An 18,562-nucleotide genomic window follows, 5' to 3' on the forward strand; every position below is an offset into this window, starting at 1 on the left:
CGCATCAAGACCTAGAACACGCCCCATCGATCCCTGCGAAGAGGTTTAGGACCGGAAATGGGGTGACTTCCTAAGCCGCAGAATCCTGCAGCAGGCCAGGGAAAGTCACAGCCTCTCCACGTCAGCAGCCTCCTGGCCCGGACGGCTGGGCGGACGGCGCGAGGCCTCATGGGAGATGTAGTCTGGCGCGAGCCCGCGCGCCTGCGCCCTGGGTAGTTGCACCCGGTGAGCCTGAGAGAGCCGTGGGCGCTGAGGCGGTGAGTCCCGGAGCGGCCAGAGGGCGTGGCCGTCCCTGGGGCGCGGGCGCGGGTGCGGGTAGCGGGGCTCCCAACGCCCGCTCGGGCTACGCTAACGGGCCACCTCCAGGCCTGACTGGGCGGCGGGTGTGGGGAGGAACGGCGGGCAGCGGGCCCCTGTCCGGCCCGGATCCCCTCCCCGCTCCCGGCGACCCGGCCGGGCCTTCCCGAGGGGCCGCTGGCCTGGAAGCGCCTCTCCAAGCTGCGGGACGTCCTCGCCTGGGAGCCTTGGGGGCCGCTCCCGCGCACCCAGCATCCGGTTTTAACCAGCTTATAGTCTTTTTAGGGACGTGCCCCCCTGCTTTTCCCGGGTACCCCTCTTTTCACACACCTAGATCCCTCGGCCTGTGAGCGCGTGTGCCTTAGCAGACTTTGGAGAGAAGCCATCAGCCCCACGGGGAAGTTTTCTTCCCAAAGGGCCCCTGGACGGGAGCCCGCAGTCGGGCCCTGGGAGACTCAGGGGAGGGTTTGGGTCACCCAGGGGAGGGCTGCCTGGCTGTGAGGCTGCTGCGGGTGAAAGGTGGGGCCACAGCCCACAGCCCGAACCACACGGCCCTGGACGCCCTCCAGCCCTGGTGGGGGCCTCAGCTGGGGAAAAAGAAGCTTCTAGGAACCAGTCCTCAGGAGCAGTGGTCTTTCTTGAGAGTTTTCTCTGTGCCAGGCACATTCGCTTTCCATGGATTCTGGTATGGATCCGGGGCGGGGCATTTTATGAAGTAGATACTGTGCTGATGCTCTTGACGCTTAGGGGAGCACCGGGGGCAGGATGCACAAGGTTATCACACCAGGAAGAGCAGTGGGCTGCCAAGTCCCGAGGAAGGTCCAGGGATGTGGATGATTGGGTGGCACGTGAAGTGGGTTTTTTACTTGGCCCACTGCAGGAAAGGGGACAGTACCCGAGCTTTTCATCAGGTACCGGGAGAGGACCGATAGCAGGTGGGCAGGTCCTGCCCTTGTCACCTGTGGTGACATGCATGTGACTGGTAAGGACAGAAGAGGGCTCTCCCTAGCACCCCCTTACCCACCAGGAGCACAGCTGCGTCTCTGCCACCCCACAGTCCAGCAGGGCCCATCGCTCTTGTTGCAAGGACCAGATACTTCTGGCAGGTCTGGGAAGAGTTTTAACTACAGTTCTCCCCAGACTCCAAGAGAGGGAAGGAGGGAGGGGGAGTTTCAGTTAGTCCCCAGACTGCAGAGAGTGATGGGAGCAAGGTATGCATGGTGAAGAGGGACCCTCTGACCCCAGAAAGGAAAAGCCTAGAAAACCCTCCCGCCTTACTGCTCAGGGCGGCTCTCCTGTTCTCCTGCGACACCCACTGCTTCTCGCAGTTCTCTGTCCTGTGGCTTCCTAATAAACTTTGTTGCTGGCTCTATCCTGGTGCTTCGTGAAATTCTTTTCTTAAGAGACCTCAAGGACCCTCGGGTGTCACGTCCTCAACATGTGACAGCTGTGAAGGGACATTTTGCCCATGCATTTTTCACCAGATCCCCAAATGAAGTCCTATGAGCACTCATTGAAAGCGAAGGACGGTTAAGTGGTGAACTAAGCTGGGCCCTGCTGGTCCTTGCTCTCTTCTCCATTTTCTTTTTTTCCCTCTCTCTGGCTTTCTGTTGTCCTTCTGACCATCTCAGGACACAATCTCATCTTACACTTGGAGGGTAGCTTCCTGGTTTTGGGGTGATGGGAAATCCCTACACCATGCAGATTCAGACCTCCTTTAGTGGGACCTCACAGTCCTCTTGGGAGGCTGCCAGGAGTTACATCTCTGTGCAGAGTAGGAGTCCCTGAGGCCACTGTGTTCTCAGCCCCACTTCTTCCTTATTAACTACCTTAACCCCTCTGCCACTGGTTTGGATTTCAGGGAATATGGGGCCCAGAAACCCTCTCACTTGTTTCCTACAGGCACACTTGGAAGGCTGGTCTCAGGGATGGCCCTGTCCTTTCTGTGTTTGCACCAGTCTATCTCAAGCATATTCTCTTGTGGCTATTTCCTTTTTGAAAGTCTTACAGTCACCTCCACGACTCACACCTTATCACTCTGCTCTCTGGCCTCCTCTCACCTGTCATCTTTGCCTGGGCCCCTGGCAGTCTTGGCACTTAAATCCTCTTCTCCTTTGTTCCATGTGAGCCAGTAGAATTGGCACAAGGCATTTCTGGCCCACGACCTTCTCTCTTTTTTTAATGCCCAGAGTCATGGTATACATCCAGGAACCCCTACTCTTATACTGGGACACCGTCTGTACAGGTCTTACCTCTCTGGTACCCCAAGTAGGTGCAGAGAGTGGAAACCTTCTGGGACACTGAGGTTTAAAGGGGTCCCTTGGGATGTGGGGCCAGGCAGAGCCCCTTTGCATGCAGGGCCAGACAGGAAGAGAAATGACTTGTCTTTCTCCTTCCTCTCTGGACAATGATCCCATCCCTGCTTTTAGGTCATGGAAATGTTTTCTTTACTCCCCTCCCCCCTAGTTTACCTTAGGTTGTATTAGTCACCATTAATCAATTAAATTTAGATTCTTTCAGAAAAAAATTCATCTTTCTCTATAATGTGGCCTGTCCACAATACACATTGAAGGATGGTAAAACCCCTGAGAATGGGTATCTCAGCTTGAGCCCTGTTTTATCATTGGATCCTTACAGTTAGGTTGGAAAGTGCTCTGAACTGGCTTCTGCACAGGTTTTGAGTAAGTCAGGTATTGGCTTTAAAATGCAAATTCGGTAACTAACACTTGAATAAAAACCTTTTGGGCTTTGAGACATCTAAGAAAATATTTAAAGTCACCTTTTTCTGAAAATCCTACTTCTCCCACTTCACTTACACCCTCAGTTCCACTTTCTTACGATAAAGGTGATAAAATCCCATCATTTGTGGTAAGCCAGGCAGGAGGCATGAGTTTTATGATACTAATCATTTATTGGAATGTAACATTCCAGGAGAAAAAACTTTGCTACAGAGACTAAAGAAAAAAAATAAAAAACAGAGTCTTTAAATTCAAACTGCTGGGAACTTTCTCTTGACTTTGAGTTTTTATTAGGAGTTAAGGATTGTGGTTAAAAAAAATTTAAATGTGTATAGGAAGTAGGTAAGGAGAACAAACCAGGGGATAAGGAATAAAAAAGACATGAGGTTTATTTTGGTAAAGACAAGAAATACTATAGCATGTCATGAAAGATTTATGAAAGTTGATAAATGTTAATGGAATGAGGATAAGAAAAAAAAGAAAGATTTCAAATATGATTTATTGCTATCAGGTTCACTGGTTTGAAATTCTGTTCTAGAGAAACTAAAATTGCAATCATTTAGGTATTACGTCTTTCAATCTAAAGGAATAATGGGAATAATGATATAATAGTTCTTAAAATTGTTTGTAATTTAAGAATTAGAAAGTTATGATTTTAACTGTTAAAATTTTTAATTAAAGGACAAAAATATTTTTAAATTGTTGTCAATAAACTCTTTAGATAATCTTAAAATCTGCGACTTCAGGTAAGTGTCTTTAGGTAAAATCTCATCAGCAAGAGTTGAACTTTATTAAAAATATATTTGCATTTAAAGTCATTGCTGCCTTAGTTGCCTGGATAATTAAGTATGGTTTTGTGGTAATCTGTATGAAAGTTTAAACTTCCCCAGAATCAGAATACTAAGTCTTTAATTAAAAGGAAAATATTGGACATGGGCAGGAACTCCTAGGTAATACTCCCCAGGGAAGAATTTGCTGTCTCTTTGTGGGAAAGATAATAAGCAATAACCTATAGGTTAAAACTTCAGAGAAGCAGTCATACAAGGAGAAATATTCAACATGACTGACTAATAATAAAAATGTCCAAAAATTATATCAAACTTCTTTAAAAGTCTACTACATTCTGGTATACAATTACTGGGCCTTTCTGAGTAGTCCGAACTATTGTACACCCCCAAAGTTGAGCAGACTTTCTTGTCAGTTTGTTATAATCAGAACTTTAAGGGCATTTTAAAATCTTGTGCCATTTACAAAAACACTTACTGTAATGTTTTGTTCTCAGAGTAATTTGCGGAAATAACTTTGACTTTAAAATTCAGGTTTATCATGAAGCTGAAAATCAAGTGCAAGGTATAAAAAAAGAACTGGAGGCATAATAGTTGCAAACAACAGGTTAAAATAAAGATGAATCTAAATAAAATAAAAAATTAAGAAAACTTTTTATTTTCCTTAAACTATGACCTACAATAATGGTGAATTGCATTTTTTGTAAACAGAACTGAATCAATGCTTCTCCCTGACACCTTAAAACTTTCACTAAATATTCTGATTTTTCATAGTTTTTTTTTTTTAATAAATCCAGTAGGATTCTTTTCTCCCTCTCTATAATGGACAGCTGGAAACATGGTGTTTTACCAAGGTTTTGTCCAGAATAGTATGTGTTCAGGGAGCAGATTAGTTTCAAAGCCTACAAAGAAATAACCTGGGACCTCATTAAAGGGTATAGCTGGTCTATGGGGAGGGTAAAGAAGGTCACCATTTGGCAGGCCCAGAAATCCCAGGACATCTTGGGAACCTCAGGAGAAGAGGAATTTGTCCAAAGATGCTGGTATTATAGATGAAGCCTGATAGTGAGGCCTTGGTCTGGTCTTGAGTCCTAATACACTGGCTGTTTAAGGGCTCTCAATCTGATACTCCTTATAGTGAGGTCTAGCTAAGGTCTTGCTGAATTTATGCAAATTGGCCAAGCATATTTCAGGTAGACTTAACTTGCAAATAAATGAATTTTGTTGTGTTAAAGCTAGTATGAAGGTGGAGAGAAAACTGTATTTCAGTAATACACCTTTTTGTGGACATCAAGTGTTTATGCCTCTTAACCTTTTGACCTGTAAATAGACTGGAAATTCTTTGCACAAAAACTAGCTATATAAAATAATCAAATAACTCAATTTCTGCCTTGTACAGTTTTTTTTAAAGGTTTGTCCAGATTGGTCATTGCCCCCAAATTTCTCAAGATTAAAAAAATATACACTTACAGGCAGGATTGTAGTAAAGGCTAGATGATTAAATTGTTCTTAGATCTTAAAGAACACAAGAAAAAAATTACCTAAATTTTTCTCTCTGAGGCGTGTATTTACAGACAAGTAATAGCTACAGCCTTGAGTTGAGCTCCAGGATTGTCTGGAAACTAAAACCACCGGGGGAAAAAAAAAACTGTTTTCCTAGGGGTGGGGCAATATTAAAACATTGAATCCTACTCTGGATTCCTACTATAAACAGTCTTTTCTAATTAGTTTAGGTAAATTAATGGTTAATGGATTCATTCGGTCTTTTAGCTACTGTTAGTAAAATATGCTTATTTCTTTTGATCACAACCTTTGCTTCTTAAATCACATAGTCCCCTTTGTCTCTAAAAGGTTGATGTTCAAGGGATGTCAAATCCATGGAACTGGCTTACAACATGATCATCTTGGGTTTATCTTTTGGACTGTGCCTATTAAATTAATAAGTATCTCTTTCAGGATGTGTAGTATACATCTACAGATGATGGTCCAACAGGACCCTCAAGCTGCCCCACTCTTGATGGGACCTAATGCAAATGCTCAGTATGTCAGTTGTATAAAGCCTAGGGACCTCAGAGCAGGGCCCAGAGGCAGGTACACAACCTGATGCCAGCACAAAGGAGCTTCAGGTTAGACCTAGTCCCTTCACACCTCCAAAAGATTTTGGGTCCTTGTCTCGTGAGAGGGGGAATGTTAGAGATACAAATGGGCTCTCGCACATGCCCCTCGAAGAGCACAGCTGCATCTCTGTCACCCCACAGTCCAGCTGGCTTATCGCTCGTTTCAAGGCCCAGATACTTCTGGCAGATTGACTCCAAAAGAGGGAAGGATGAAGGGGGAGTTTCAGTTAGTCCTCAAAGTGGAACGAGTGATGGAACAAGGCATGCATGATGAAGAGGGACCCCACTGAGCCCAGAAAGCAAAAGCCTTGAAAACCATCCTACCTTACTGCTAAGGGTGGCTTTCCCGCTCTCCTGCGATGTCCATTGCTTCTCGCAGTATTTGGGCCTATTGTTTCTAATAAACTTTGTTGCTGGCTCTATCCTGGTCCTTCGGGAAAAAGTTATTTTCAAGAAGGACCCTCAGGTGTCAGGGACCTAAATATGACCAGCTCTGTGACCTTGGGGTTGACCTAAGAACATCTGAATGTTGTTCAGAGAGGTGAGCCTTGCAGGGTCTATGGATTCAAACCTCATCACCATTTCCCTGGGATTAACTTCATGACCTGGGACAAGTTGTTCAATCCTCCTAAGCTCAGACATCAGCCCCCTCATCCCTATTCTCTATCTCTAGATAAATGAAGCCCAGCAAGGGGGGGGGCGCTAGAAGAGGCCCAGCACAGACCTGGATAAATGGGATAAAAGTCCTTCCTTGTTATCACAGCCCAGATTCCCACTGCCTGCCCAGTGGCTGTGTCACTGTCTCATGACACAGCCTCTTGGCACACTGTTGCAGCTGGAAGTTCAAGGGATGTTGGCTGAAGTGCAGACAGCAGGGGAGAAGCAAGCGGAGCTGGTCACTTGCTGCTGTTGCAGGCAGGGCTCTAGCAAAGGCTGTGGTTGAAGGTAGTAAGAGCTGCTCAACGCTACATGGCCTTTCAGGGTTATTCGCCAGTGTTGTGTGCATTGCTGCCCACCTCTCTCGTGGCTTACCAGCATGCACAAACACAAGAAAATTGCTTCTAGCCTGGGGGTGGGGTTAAGGCCAGCACATTTCTTGGGGTCCTGTGAGCAAAGAGGTTCTACCTGTGGGTCCGTGCAAGTCTCACAGAAATTCCTTCAGAAAATCCTGCAATAATGGGTGTTGAGCAAGGAAATGTGGCTCAGGTGACTGAGCTACTGAGGTTTTAGTCTTACTGAATTGAACCTTAAAGTGTCACAGGGAAGTAATGTTACCATGTCTGACAGCACAGTTCCACAGGGTCTGTGTATAGTCCTGGTCATCGTGTGAACTTTTGGAAACTGGCTGCAGAATTGGATGTGTGTGTGCGTTTTTCTAGGAAGAGAACCCATGATTGCATCAGATTCTCAAAAGCACCCAAAAGACACTGAGCTGCTCCGTTAGGGCTTTGGTGAAAAGTAAGCAGGTTGAGGGGGTAAGTATGCCCTCTGGTAACCACTCCTGTTTCTCCTCTCTCCTTTCTTCCTGTCCTCAGCTGTAGGTGGCTCCCCCGACCTCTAAAGAGAGAAAGAAATTGGAATCTGAGACTTGAGGCCCCAGAGAAACTGTAGACTGCCAGAAGGGGGCGATGGCTGTGGCCCTGGGTTGTGCGATCCAGGCCTCCTTGAATCAGGGCTCGGTGTTTCAGGAATATGATACTGACTGTGAAGTCTTCCGTCAGCGCTTCAGGCAGTTCCAGTACAAAGAAGCAGCGGGGCCTCATGAAGCTTTCAACAAACTCTGGGAGCTGTGCTGTCAATGGCTGAAGCCTAAGATGCGTTCCAAGGAACAAATCCTGGAGCTGCTAGTGCTGGAGCAATTTCTAACCATTCTGCCCATGGAAATAGAGACCTGGGTGAGGGAACATTGCCCAGAGAATAGAGAAAGAGTTGTGTCACTGATAGAGGACTTACAGAGGGAACTTGAGATACCAGAGCAGCAGGTGAGAAAAGTTTGGGATTTTGGTGATTAGACAAACAGAAGTAGGAGAGACATCTTGGACTAGATTAGACATGCTATTATTGAACCCCAAGATTTCCCTTCCATTCCCCTCATTTTTTACTTGAGATGGAATTAGCAGTTTGGGTCAGTGATTCTCCATTAGTAAATTCAACTCTTCTTATTTTTAAATATTTATTTTTATTTATTGATGCATATAAGAACTGGTGTGTAGACCAGAGGTGTGGGGGTGAGAGGATTCAGCAGAAACAAAGTGGGGACAGGTGATGAACTGAAAGACGTTGTTGAGGGGAGCAGTGAGCAAGAGCAAGAGGTATGCTGCGCCATGTGGGTTAGCTCCCTGGCCGGGGATCAAACTCATGGTGGATTGAACTCATGGCTCAGTGGCTGGCAATAGCTTGGTAGCACTGAGACAAACCACTTTACCACCAGGGAGGCCCTCAACTCTTCTTCTTTAACAAATATTGATGATGTCCTGTTCAGTAGCCTAAACTTTGATTATAGATAATATAAACTACTTAGCTACTGAAAATCAAAAATACCAATAAGTGTTTTGTGGTCTGTAGTCTAAATGCAGCCCAAGCCTGTTTATTGCCCATAAGCTTATAATGGTTATAAATTTTTTTTTAACAGTATTGTTATAAAAGGAAGAAGAAAACAAAATAGACAACAGATAAGCATGACCTGTAAAGCCTAAAACACTTACTCTCTGGCTGTATATGAAGAAATTTGCCAGCCGTGAGTCAAGTAGAGTGGGATGGAAATGTAGGCAGGAAGAGGCTGGCAGCTGATTATGAACTAACAAGCATTCAGCAAGTTTGAGGTTGACCCACTGCAAGACTTGATGTCACCTGAGAAGGTGACAGTTGTCTGTAGCCCAAGAGCGTCCCAGTCCTGGCAGGTTGCTACTTGTCACAAGATTTCCAAAGTGGCAGGTAGTTCCTGGGAACTGCAATATGAACACGTAGTGTCGTATGTTGGTTGCCTTTGACTTCCACAGGAGTGCATTCCTCTGAATTTCAAGTTATGAAAAAGTATTCAAATGAAAGGAGTAATTGTAAGTTTATGAGCAACAGTGAGGTTCCGACAGATTCTTTTAACCTGTGGAATATTTTGGGGGGCTCTTCCACAGTTTTTAGGGACCTGAGCGTTTCTGCTCTGTGAATGATAATTCCATACTGGGCCCACTGAACTCCAGCAGCTACCCCTGCATCCTAGCTGAAGGGCCCCACGAGGATGGGCACTGGCCGGACTTCAGAACCACCTTGCACGGCCTGGGTTGGGGTGTGCCATAGCTGGGCACAGAGCACCTCTTTGGGACAAGGAGGAAGTGCTTCTGGGTGGGCGGGGGGTATCAGCCTGTGTGTGTAGGGGGTCTGCTGTTAGCCCACCTGAACCGGAGTCTCCGAGACTTTCCACCCCACCTAGCATGGAACAGGTTCATGGTTTTCCTGCCTTTGTCTGCCTTCTTGGTTGCTTCACCATGGGAGGATTCTCTCCGTATGATCTAGCCAGGCACTGCCCAGGGTGCTAGTTCTAGCTGGGGTGGGGAGCTGCTGAGCCCGTGCAACGTGGCTAGTCAAAGTGAGGTCTGCTCTGAGTGTGCGCCATTTCTGAAGACGCACTGTAATAAGTAGGTGAGCACTCAATAACTGCTAATTGATTACCCCTTGAGGCTATGATTGCTACAGAATGCGATTACTACAGATGTTAGATCATATATGTTCGGGTTGACTCACCTTGCTTCATGTTTTTATCCTGTGCCCACCCTCACATTTAAAATGACGGTGGTACTGGGATGAAATGCTGCTGGTCAGTTCTGGTGTTGATTTCATGGTGATGAATTCTGGCATTTTCCCAGATCGATAGCCAGGAAATGTTCTTGGAAGAACTGGCACCAGTGGGAATGGAGCACATACCACCAACCATGCACCTGGACTCAGCCCCGCTCCAGGTGATGGCCGCTGCCCCGGAGGTTGCAATGGCAGAGGCATGGATGCCACAGGCAGGGCCTCAGGAGCTGACCTACACAGCTGCTGGGGAATGCCAGCCCTTTCCAGACCCGGGTGAGACAAGGCTTTCATTCCCTTTCTCTGGCTTCTGCGGCAAGAGCTCCACAGCTCTTCAGGGCTGGGGCTGGGCTACTTTTCAGTTATCCTTGAAGATGGGCCTCTCTGATGGAGGGAATTTGGGAATGGCTGGACACCAGGACTGTCAGGTACAGAGGCATTGAGAACCTCTTACACTAGTGACTCTGATTTTAAGAGATTTATTTATATGTACAGAACTGGGGTACAGGCCAGAGGTTTTGGAGGCAAGGGGATTCACCAGAGACAGAGTGGGGAACAGAATAGGCAGACTGACTGAAATGCACTGCTGAGGGGAGCAGTCATTGAGACAGGAGAGGTCTGCTGCGCCATGTGGGTCACCTCCTTGGCCAGGGATCGAACTCATGCTGTAGTGGCTACAATAGCTTCATAGTGCTATACTTTGACTCATTGTACCACCAGGGAGGACCCTAAATGATATTTCTAAGATTCATTATTTTCTTTTTAATCTTTTTTTCAGGGTAGTAAAATACAGCCTTAATGATTGCCACTTAATGATTTTTGTATACAGTTTAATGATATTGAATTCAGTTGTAATGTGAACTCATCACCACTGTCCATCTTCATAGCTATTTTCTTGTCAAATTGACACTGTATGCCCATTTAATCAAGAATTCCTCATCCTCGCTTTCCCTCTATTCCCTGGTTACCACCATTCAGTTTTCTATATCTATTTGAGTATTCTGTTTATTCATTAAATGCAGTCTTACAGTATTTGTTTCTTTTGTGACGGCTTTTTTCACTTAGCATGGCATCTTCAGTTTTTTTCTGATGTGGTAGCATCAAAAGGCTGAAAAATACTCCACCCTCTGTGTGTAAAAATATATGCAAAAATATATATGTAATATGTTGCTTATCATGCTTCATTGCTGGGCTGCATCTAGATAGGCTATCATGAATATGGATATACAAATACCTTTTGGAGACCCTACTTTTACTTTTTTTGGGTATTTAATCATAAGTAGAATTGTTGGATCCTATGATGACTTTATAATATTTGAAGAATGTGCACAGCCTTTTCCATAATAGCTGTGTCTTCTCAGTTTCCTATCAACAGCACAAGGGCTCCAGGTTCTCCATATATTCACTAACACTTGTTAGTTTCTGGTTTTTGTTTTTTGATAGTAACAATTTTAATGAATTTGAGGGGCTATCTTATAGTCTTGATTTGCATTTCCCTAAAGATTTGTAATATTGAACATCTTTGCTTGTACTTATGCCCATCTGTAATCTGATTGGAGATGTCTGTTGAAGTCCTTTGCACATTTTTGAACTGGCCATTTGCTTTATTGTTGAATTTTAGATTTCACCATATCCTGGATATTAATCCCTTATCACATATATGATTTGCAGATAATTCCCCCATTCTTTGGGTTGCCATTTTACTTTGTTGATATTGTCTTATTTTTAAATATTTATTTATTATATATACAAAAACTGAGGCACAGGCCAGCAGTGTGGATAGGGGGATGGTGAGAGTGGCAACAGAACAGGCAGACTGACTGGAATACATTGCAGAGGGGAGCAGTGGGTGAGACAGGAGAGGTCTGCTGTGCCACGTGGGCCAGCTCCCTGACCGGGGATTGAACTCATGCTGCAGTGGCTGAGGATAGCTTCATAGTGCTGCGATTTAACTTGTGCACCAAGGAGGGCCCATTTTGGTCAACTTTTATGTTTTGATATAATGTTTAGAAATTTAAAATTTTCCCAATTAACAGTCAAATTAACTTGCTAATATTATTTTAAAATACTAATATTTAAATACCATCCTACACTTAAATGTCAAATCAGTGATTTCCAACTCACACTTCACTGCAGAACAAAATACTTTGCTAAAGTTGAGGAGGGAGCATGGGATGAGGATAAAGTCAACAGAGACTATAGATGAGGAGAGAGGTGGTAAGATACATGGGGCAGTAAATGTAGAAAGTTTTAGAGGCTGTCCTTAGACTGACATGAGAAATACTGAGTTATTTGGGTTAATTTCAAGAAAATCCATTTCTAGATTTCAGCTGAAACAAACATAAAAAACTACTTTTGCTGGTTTTCAACCCAATTGTAATTTGAAAATCTTAACTGAAATTATTCCAGTAAACAGTTTCTTAACTTTTTCTCTTTACTTGGTACTCAAAAGCAGCATTTGTTAATTTTATATGCCAAAAATTTATGTAAATATTTACTTAATATTTTATCCATTTCTAAATAAGCCTATTATTACAATAGATACAGAAGTAATTTAGTATATCGATTTCAGCACAGAATTGATTCACTCTTCTTCCAGAGATTAGAGAATAGCCGTGAACTGTGCACAATAGGATGTCTTCCTCATTTTTCTGTTGTGTTCTTATCTTTTAAAAAATAGACATGTGGGGCCTTCCTTGGTAGCACAATGGGATAAAGCACAGTACTACGAAGCTATCCGCAGCCACTACAAGATGAGTTTGATCCCTGGCCAGGGAGCTGACCTTCATGGTGTGGCAGACCTCTCCTTATCCGCCTGCTGCTCCCCTCAGCAGTGTATTTCAGTCAATCTACCTGTTCTGCTCCCCACTGTCTCTGGTGAATCCTCTTACCCTTGCACCTCTGACCTGTACCCCAGTTCTTATATAAATAAGTAAATAAATCTTAAAAAAAAAAAAAAGACTTGTGGGTCCTCCCTGGTGGCACAGCAGGTTAAAGCACAGTACTATGAAGCTATCTGCAGCCACTGTAGAATGAGTTCAGTCCCTGGCTGGGGAGGTGACTCACATGGCATGGCAGACCTCTTCTGACCTGCCCTCTGCTCCCCTCAGCAGTGTACTTCAGTGCTTCTGCCTGTTCTGCTCCCCACTCTGTCTCTGGTGAGTCCTCTTCCTTCTGCAACTCTGGTCTATACCCAGTTCTTATATGCATAAATAAATAAATCTTTTTTAAAAGGATTTATTTATTTGTACAGAACTGGGGTACAGGCCAGAGATGTGGAGGGTAAGAGGATTCACCAGAGACAGAGTGGGGTACAGAACAGGCAGATCAATGAAGTATACCGCTGAGGGGAGCAGCAGGCGGGCCAGGAGAGTTCTGCCATGCCATGTGGTCACCTTCGGGGCAGGCGGGGATCGAACTCATGCGGAAGTGGCTTAAGCTTCTTTGTGCAGTGCTTTAACCTGCTGCGCCACCAGGGAGGGCCTAAATAAATCTTTTTTAAAAAAGGCTTGTAAGAGATTCCAGGTGAAGTAGTAAGTGAGGAGGATTATATCTTAAGTGACTATATGTGTACATACAAGATAACAACAAGAACTCTGGAAAACCCTTTGATGACCCAAACTGCCATGTTTCTCATCTTTATTATAACCAGGATATCTAATACCAAAGCTTGATATGAGCTTCCCATTGGAGAATAGAGAAGAAGAATGGGTGAAGGAACTACAGGAATCCAAAGAGATTAAACAATTACTTGATTCCAAAATAGGTAAGTAATTGTTCACTGATATACTAGGGAAGAAAGATAAGAAAAATTCAGCTTTAATAAAGGTAAGAAGGTTTGCATTCTATTTTGGAGTTTCCCTATTCTTACTGATAGTTTCATATAATGTTTCATTTTCCCTCATATTCTTTCTTCCATGGGATACAGTGACATCTGCAACTTTCTTTTTTTCTTCTCTCAGGTTTTGAGATTGGAATAGAAAATGAAGAAGATTCTTCAAAACAGAAAAAACTGGAGAATTTGTATCCATTTATTGTTACTTTAGAGGGGAATGCTCTCCATGGTCCTATTTTGCAAAAAGACTATGGACAGTTAGAAAATCAATGGGAACCCCCCCCAGAGGATTTACCCACAGATATAACAAAACTTGTAGATTATCAGAGCCCCTCTGTAGGAGAGAAACCCGAGAGCTCCAACTTAGAAGAACCTCTCCAGCCTAGACCTCATAAGAAAAAAGTTCCAGGAGATAAACCTCACCGGTGTTCTCAATGTGGAAAATGCTTTGCTCGGAAGTCACAACTTACTGGACACCAGAGAATCCATTCAGGAGAAGAACCTCACAAATGCCCTGAATGCGGGAAAAGATTCCTTCGTAGTTCAGACCTGTATAGACACCAGCGACTTCACACGGGGGAAAGGCCCTATGAATGCACTGTGTGTAAAAAGCGATTTACTCGGAGGTCACACCTTATGGGGCACCAGAGAACCCATTCTGAAGAAGAGACATATAAATGTCTTGAGTGTGGGAAAAGCTTTTGTCATGGATCAAGTCTTAAAAGACATCTAAAAACTCATTCAGGTGAAAAACCTCACCGATGTCATAACTGTGGGAAAAGTTTTAGTAGACTAACAGCTCTTACTTTGCACCAGAGAACCCACACTGAAGAGAGACCTTTTAAATGTAATTACTGTGGGAAAAGCTTTAGACAGAGACCAAGTCTTGTTATTCACTTAAGAATTCATACCGGGGAAAAGCCATACAAGTGTAGTCATTGTTCTAAGAGCTTCAGACAGCGAGCTGGCCTTATCATGCACCAAGTCACTCACTTTAGAGGACTTCTTTAAGAATTGTTAAGATAAATAAGTCCTACAGAAATTGACACTAACTCAAAAACATCTTTATTACAATAGCCTCTTTGTCTTGGAAGAACCTTTTTGTTTTGGCTTGTAAGAACAGCTTTCCCCCTATTTTTAAAATCTAACTTCCAAGACATATGAATTCAAGAATATTTACCACCTACTCTTATAACTTTCCTAGCTAGATTTGACTTATTCTGACTCTACAACTCTTATTTTTTTATTACAATGAATTTTTTGTGTTCTAAGCCAACTGTATCATAAATGTAAGTATAAATCATATAAATGATGACAGCCCTTTCCAGAGTAGGGTCAATATACTAGGTGATCATGTATATCTGACATGTCTGTTATAGCAGCACCATAATTATTCTGCTGTCATTATGCAAGGTAAATTATATTACTTCAAAAATTTATCATGTCCCAAGTAGAAAGAAAGGAGACAAACAAAAAATAAAAAAGTGTAAGGGACACAAGGATGAAAGTGATGTTATTTTCCAGGTAAGAACTGGGTTATTTCCACGGACCTTTTTTTTTTTTTTTTTTTTTGTGGTTTAAGGAAGTTGGGATTTTAGCCTTTACTTTTGAATTATGCAAAGTTCTATAGTCTCTTAGTTGGCAGTCTGTGATGATGCTACTTAGAGCTGAACCTTAATTTGATGATTTATTTAGTCCACAATAAGGAAGACTCATGAGGTAGAACCCACTTGACAGTTGAAATCCTACAAGTAGAATTTCAGTTAATTTAAGCTGGCTAAGGAACTGGTGTCCACTGATTTTTTACTCTCCTTTGGTATTTAACTACTTATTTCTCAGTGCTTTATAAATTTTATCCATTCTTTAATTCAGTGTCTCTGTCAGTGTACACCACAGAACAATTTGTTCCATGAGGTTTTCTACACATAACTTTGGGGATCTCTTCCTTCTGTTTCCCCTCTGTACATTCACAATGTAGACCAGCCATTGAGACTCTGGAAGGTCTCCAGTAAAGGGGAGAAAGCACCTTTTTGGCTCATTGTTTTACAAACCTATTTGACCCCAGAACCCTTTTTCATTCACACCCAATAATAACTCACAAAACTAATGTTTTGCAAATATTCCTTGAAAAACACTGCCTTAAACAAATATTTCTATAGCTATCAATATAGTCTTGATGTTACTCTAGTTGTTTCAAGGGTGTTATGAAAAGTTCTTTAAACATATATACTTTTATGTAATACACACATCATTTTAAGAGGTAAGGGTCACGAATTCAGGTAATTTACAAGTTGCCCAGTGATTCTCAACCTCTTTGAATTTTACTAATAATTTCTCTCTCCTTTTCTCCCCCCCATCTCTTTCATTCATATACATATTGCTATTTGTATAAATATTCTCATATAACCATGATAGTGACTCAGATTTCTGTAGCAAAGGAAGAATTCTCTGTCAGTTAAAGCTGTTAATACATGAAAATATTCATTCAGCCTAGTTCCTTGTTATGAAATGCAAGCTATAGGACATTCAATTATTTTCTTTTATGAAGATACCAGTCATCCTTTCCTTAAATCAGAAGTAGGGGAAGTATATATTTTTTCTATTCCACTGAAGTTCTTGGAAGATATTTAATATAAGTATTTTTGAGGTATCTACTATGTGCCTAACAAGTCCTGTTCTAGGCTTAATGGAAGTTAGTGAAGAAGAAGTTAATTCATTGGTCAGGTTCATAAAGAGTTTATAATATCTTTAGTTAAACAAGAGTTGGGAAACAAATGGAGAACAATGCAAGAGAGTTTGTAATTAAATGCCAAATTGTGTCACATGCTAAAGCCAGGATGTGTCTTTAATTCTTGTCATCCAGGTCCCTGTATGATGCTGCTATAAGTGTAGGGTTAAAATTGAGATCCCAGTAGCAATAAACATGTAACATGGGAGGAGTCTGAATGTAGAGATGAAAAATACCGAATGTAATGGCTTCTCTTTTCTCTCTTGTGGAATTGCATTCAAACCAGAACAGTGCCTTAAAATGGATGTGCCCAACTGTCTGTATCTATGCAATATTTTAATAAAATGTAAATGTGTATGTTCTTCCGGTTTCAATTGCATTAACTAATTGTTTGAACAACTAAGAGGTGTGTCCCTGAACAGATGCAATAAGCACAGTTAACTCCTGCCCACCCTAAATTGGAGGATTAGTGTTGGGTTTAAGCATCATTTTTAGCATTTAATCATTCAATTTCAGTTAGTAGCTTACAATTATAGTATGAGCTGCATTCTCCTCCCTCATCTATATTATAAACACACATCACTAGATTTTATAGAGTACAGAACACTATTTTTTATAGTGCCCTATATATAATAAGTAATAATAAATATTTGTAACATTGAATCAAGAAATATGTGACATAGTTCTTGGAAACTTATAGTTGAATATTGCATGGATGTACCTAATTAATTTCTGAGCATTTAGAATTGATAAGGGCATAACACAGTACCTACATCGTAAGTATATCACACATCCTTAATAACCTTCAGTCAATGATGGACCACATATTTGAAGATAGTCCCAATAGGCTATGTCTGCGTAGCAGGCCATCTGGGTTTATACAATCATGCTTTATAATTTCACAGTGGTAAAATTGCCTAATGGTGCATTTCCCAGGTAACATCTATGTTTTTAAGGATGTAGATTCTACCATGAATATTAAATCAAATATGTTTAGGCCCTGCACAGTGTAAGCTTTTGACATCCACCACGCTGTATTTTAATTCTTTGTTGTTTAATGGTAAATTAAAAAATATATATTTTAGGCCCTCCCTGGTGGCGCAGTGGGTTAAAGCACTGCATTGAGAAGCTAAAGCCACTTCCGCATGAGTTCGATTCCCGCCTGCCCTGGAGGTGACCACATGGCATGGCAGACCTCTCCTGACCCGCCTGCTGCTCCCTCAGCAGTGTACTTTGTCCATCTGCCTGTTCTGCTCCCCACTCTGTTTCTGGTGAATCCTCTCACTGCCCCTGCACCTGTGGCCTGTCCCCCAGTTCTGTGTGCATCCTAGTATTATGATTCTAAAGACCCTAGAAAATAAGGATTCTACATTTAGGGTACAAATTTACAATACAGTCCTACACCTCTCAATTGCTTTAATGTCATTAGGAGTAACCTTGCTGTTTGGGAAGGGGCAGTGAGAAGAGACTGGGTTGCCCCCCATTCTGCCCAGTCTGCCTCCCTGCAATTTTACACTTTGTTCCGTTGGTAAGAGGAGGGGCTTTTGATATATGTTCTATGGATATTAGTAGCTGCCTCTCTACTAAGATGGGTAGTAAAAACAGGAGGCTAAAGTACATAGAAGACTCCTAGATTCTCCTCACCAGGATGGCTAAGAAAGTGTTCCCTCTGCATCCACATTGCCTCCTGCAGACAGAGGCCCTGCAGAGCTGCCTAAGGTCTCCACAACAGTGGCCCTTCTGAGGCGGCAGGATCGGTTCACAGTGTGCCAAGGCTAGTGTGTCTAGGCTACCACCCAGGCAGTCGAGGGGCCAGCACACAGGTGACTCGGCCCCCAAGAGGCCACTATCATGATGGGGAGGAGAGATCCCACTTTGCTTGCTTATACTTGCACCCCTGTGACTAAGGGAAGAGGAACAGCAGGCTCTTCCAGGACACTGCATGATCTTCTAGAAACCATCTTGTTTCTAGCCCAGTGATACAGGCCAAAGAAACTCAGAAATAGAGTTGACACTTAACCTTTGGGGCTGCTGCTTCTTTTCTAATAGAGATGGAACAGACAGGAAGGAAGTCAGCTCGTCTCTTAGTTTCTCCTAAGCATTAATAATCAGTTTACTTAGTCCCTCCCTCCTCTCCTCCTAGGTTTTTAACTACTGGGGTTGCAGGGGCTTGGGGTGAATTCTTCCCTAAGCAAAGTGATATACAGGTTAGTCCCTATCCAGCCTTTTCCACCTTGTGTTTCCATTTCTGCACCTTCTAGTGTGATGATCTT

The 18,562-nt window shown here is 43.0% G+C and overlaps 1 protein-coding gene across 1 annotated transcript; it reads left to right on the forward strand.

Annotated features, from left to right (window-relative positions):
• Positions 1 to 214: 214 nt before the first annotated feature.
• On the forward strand, positions 215 to 16,650 carry ZNF449 (zinc finger protein 449). Its single transcript, XM_004685831.2, has 5 exons — positions 215 to 257; positions 7,473 to 7,919; positions 9,798 to 10,002; positions 13,379 to 13,492; positions 13,689 to 16,650. Exons 2-5 carry the CDS (start codon positions 7,566 to 7,568, stop codon positions 14,570 to 14,572), a joined length of 1,557 nt encoding a protein of 518 aa, XP_004685888.1. The 5' UTR covers positions 215 to 257; positions 7,473 to 7,565; the 3' UTR covers positions 14,573 to 16,650.
• The last annotated feature ends 1,912 nt before the right edge of the window (positions 16,651 to 18,562 follow it).

This window comes from Condylura cristata, unplaced genomic scaffold (assembly GCF_000260355.1).
Source record: "Condylura cristata isolate star-nosed mole 26May11 unplaced genomic scaffold, ConCri1.0 scaffold00019, whole genome shotgun sequence".
NCBI lineage: Eukaryota > Metazoa > Chordata > Mammalia > Eulipotyphla > Talpidae > Condylura > Condylura cristata.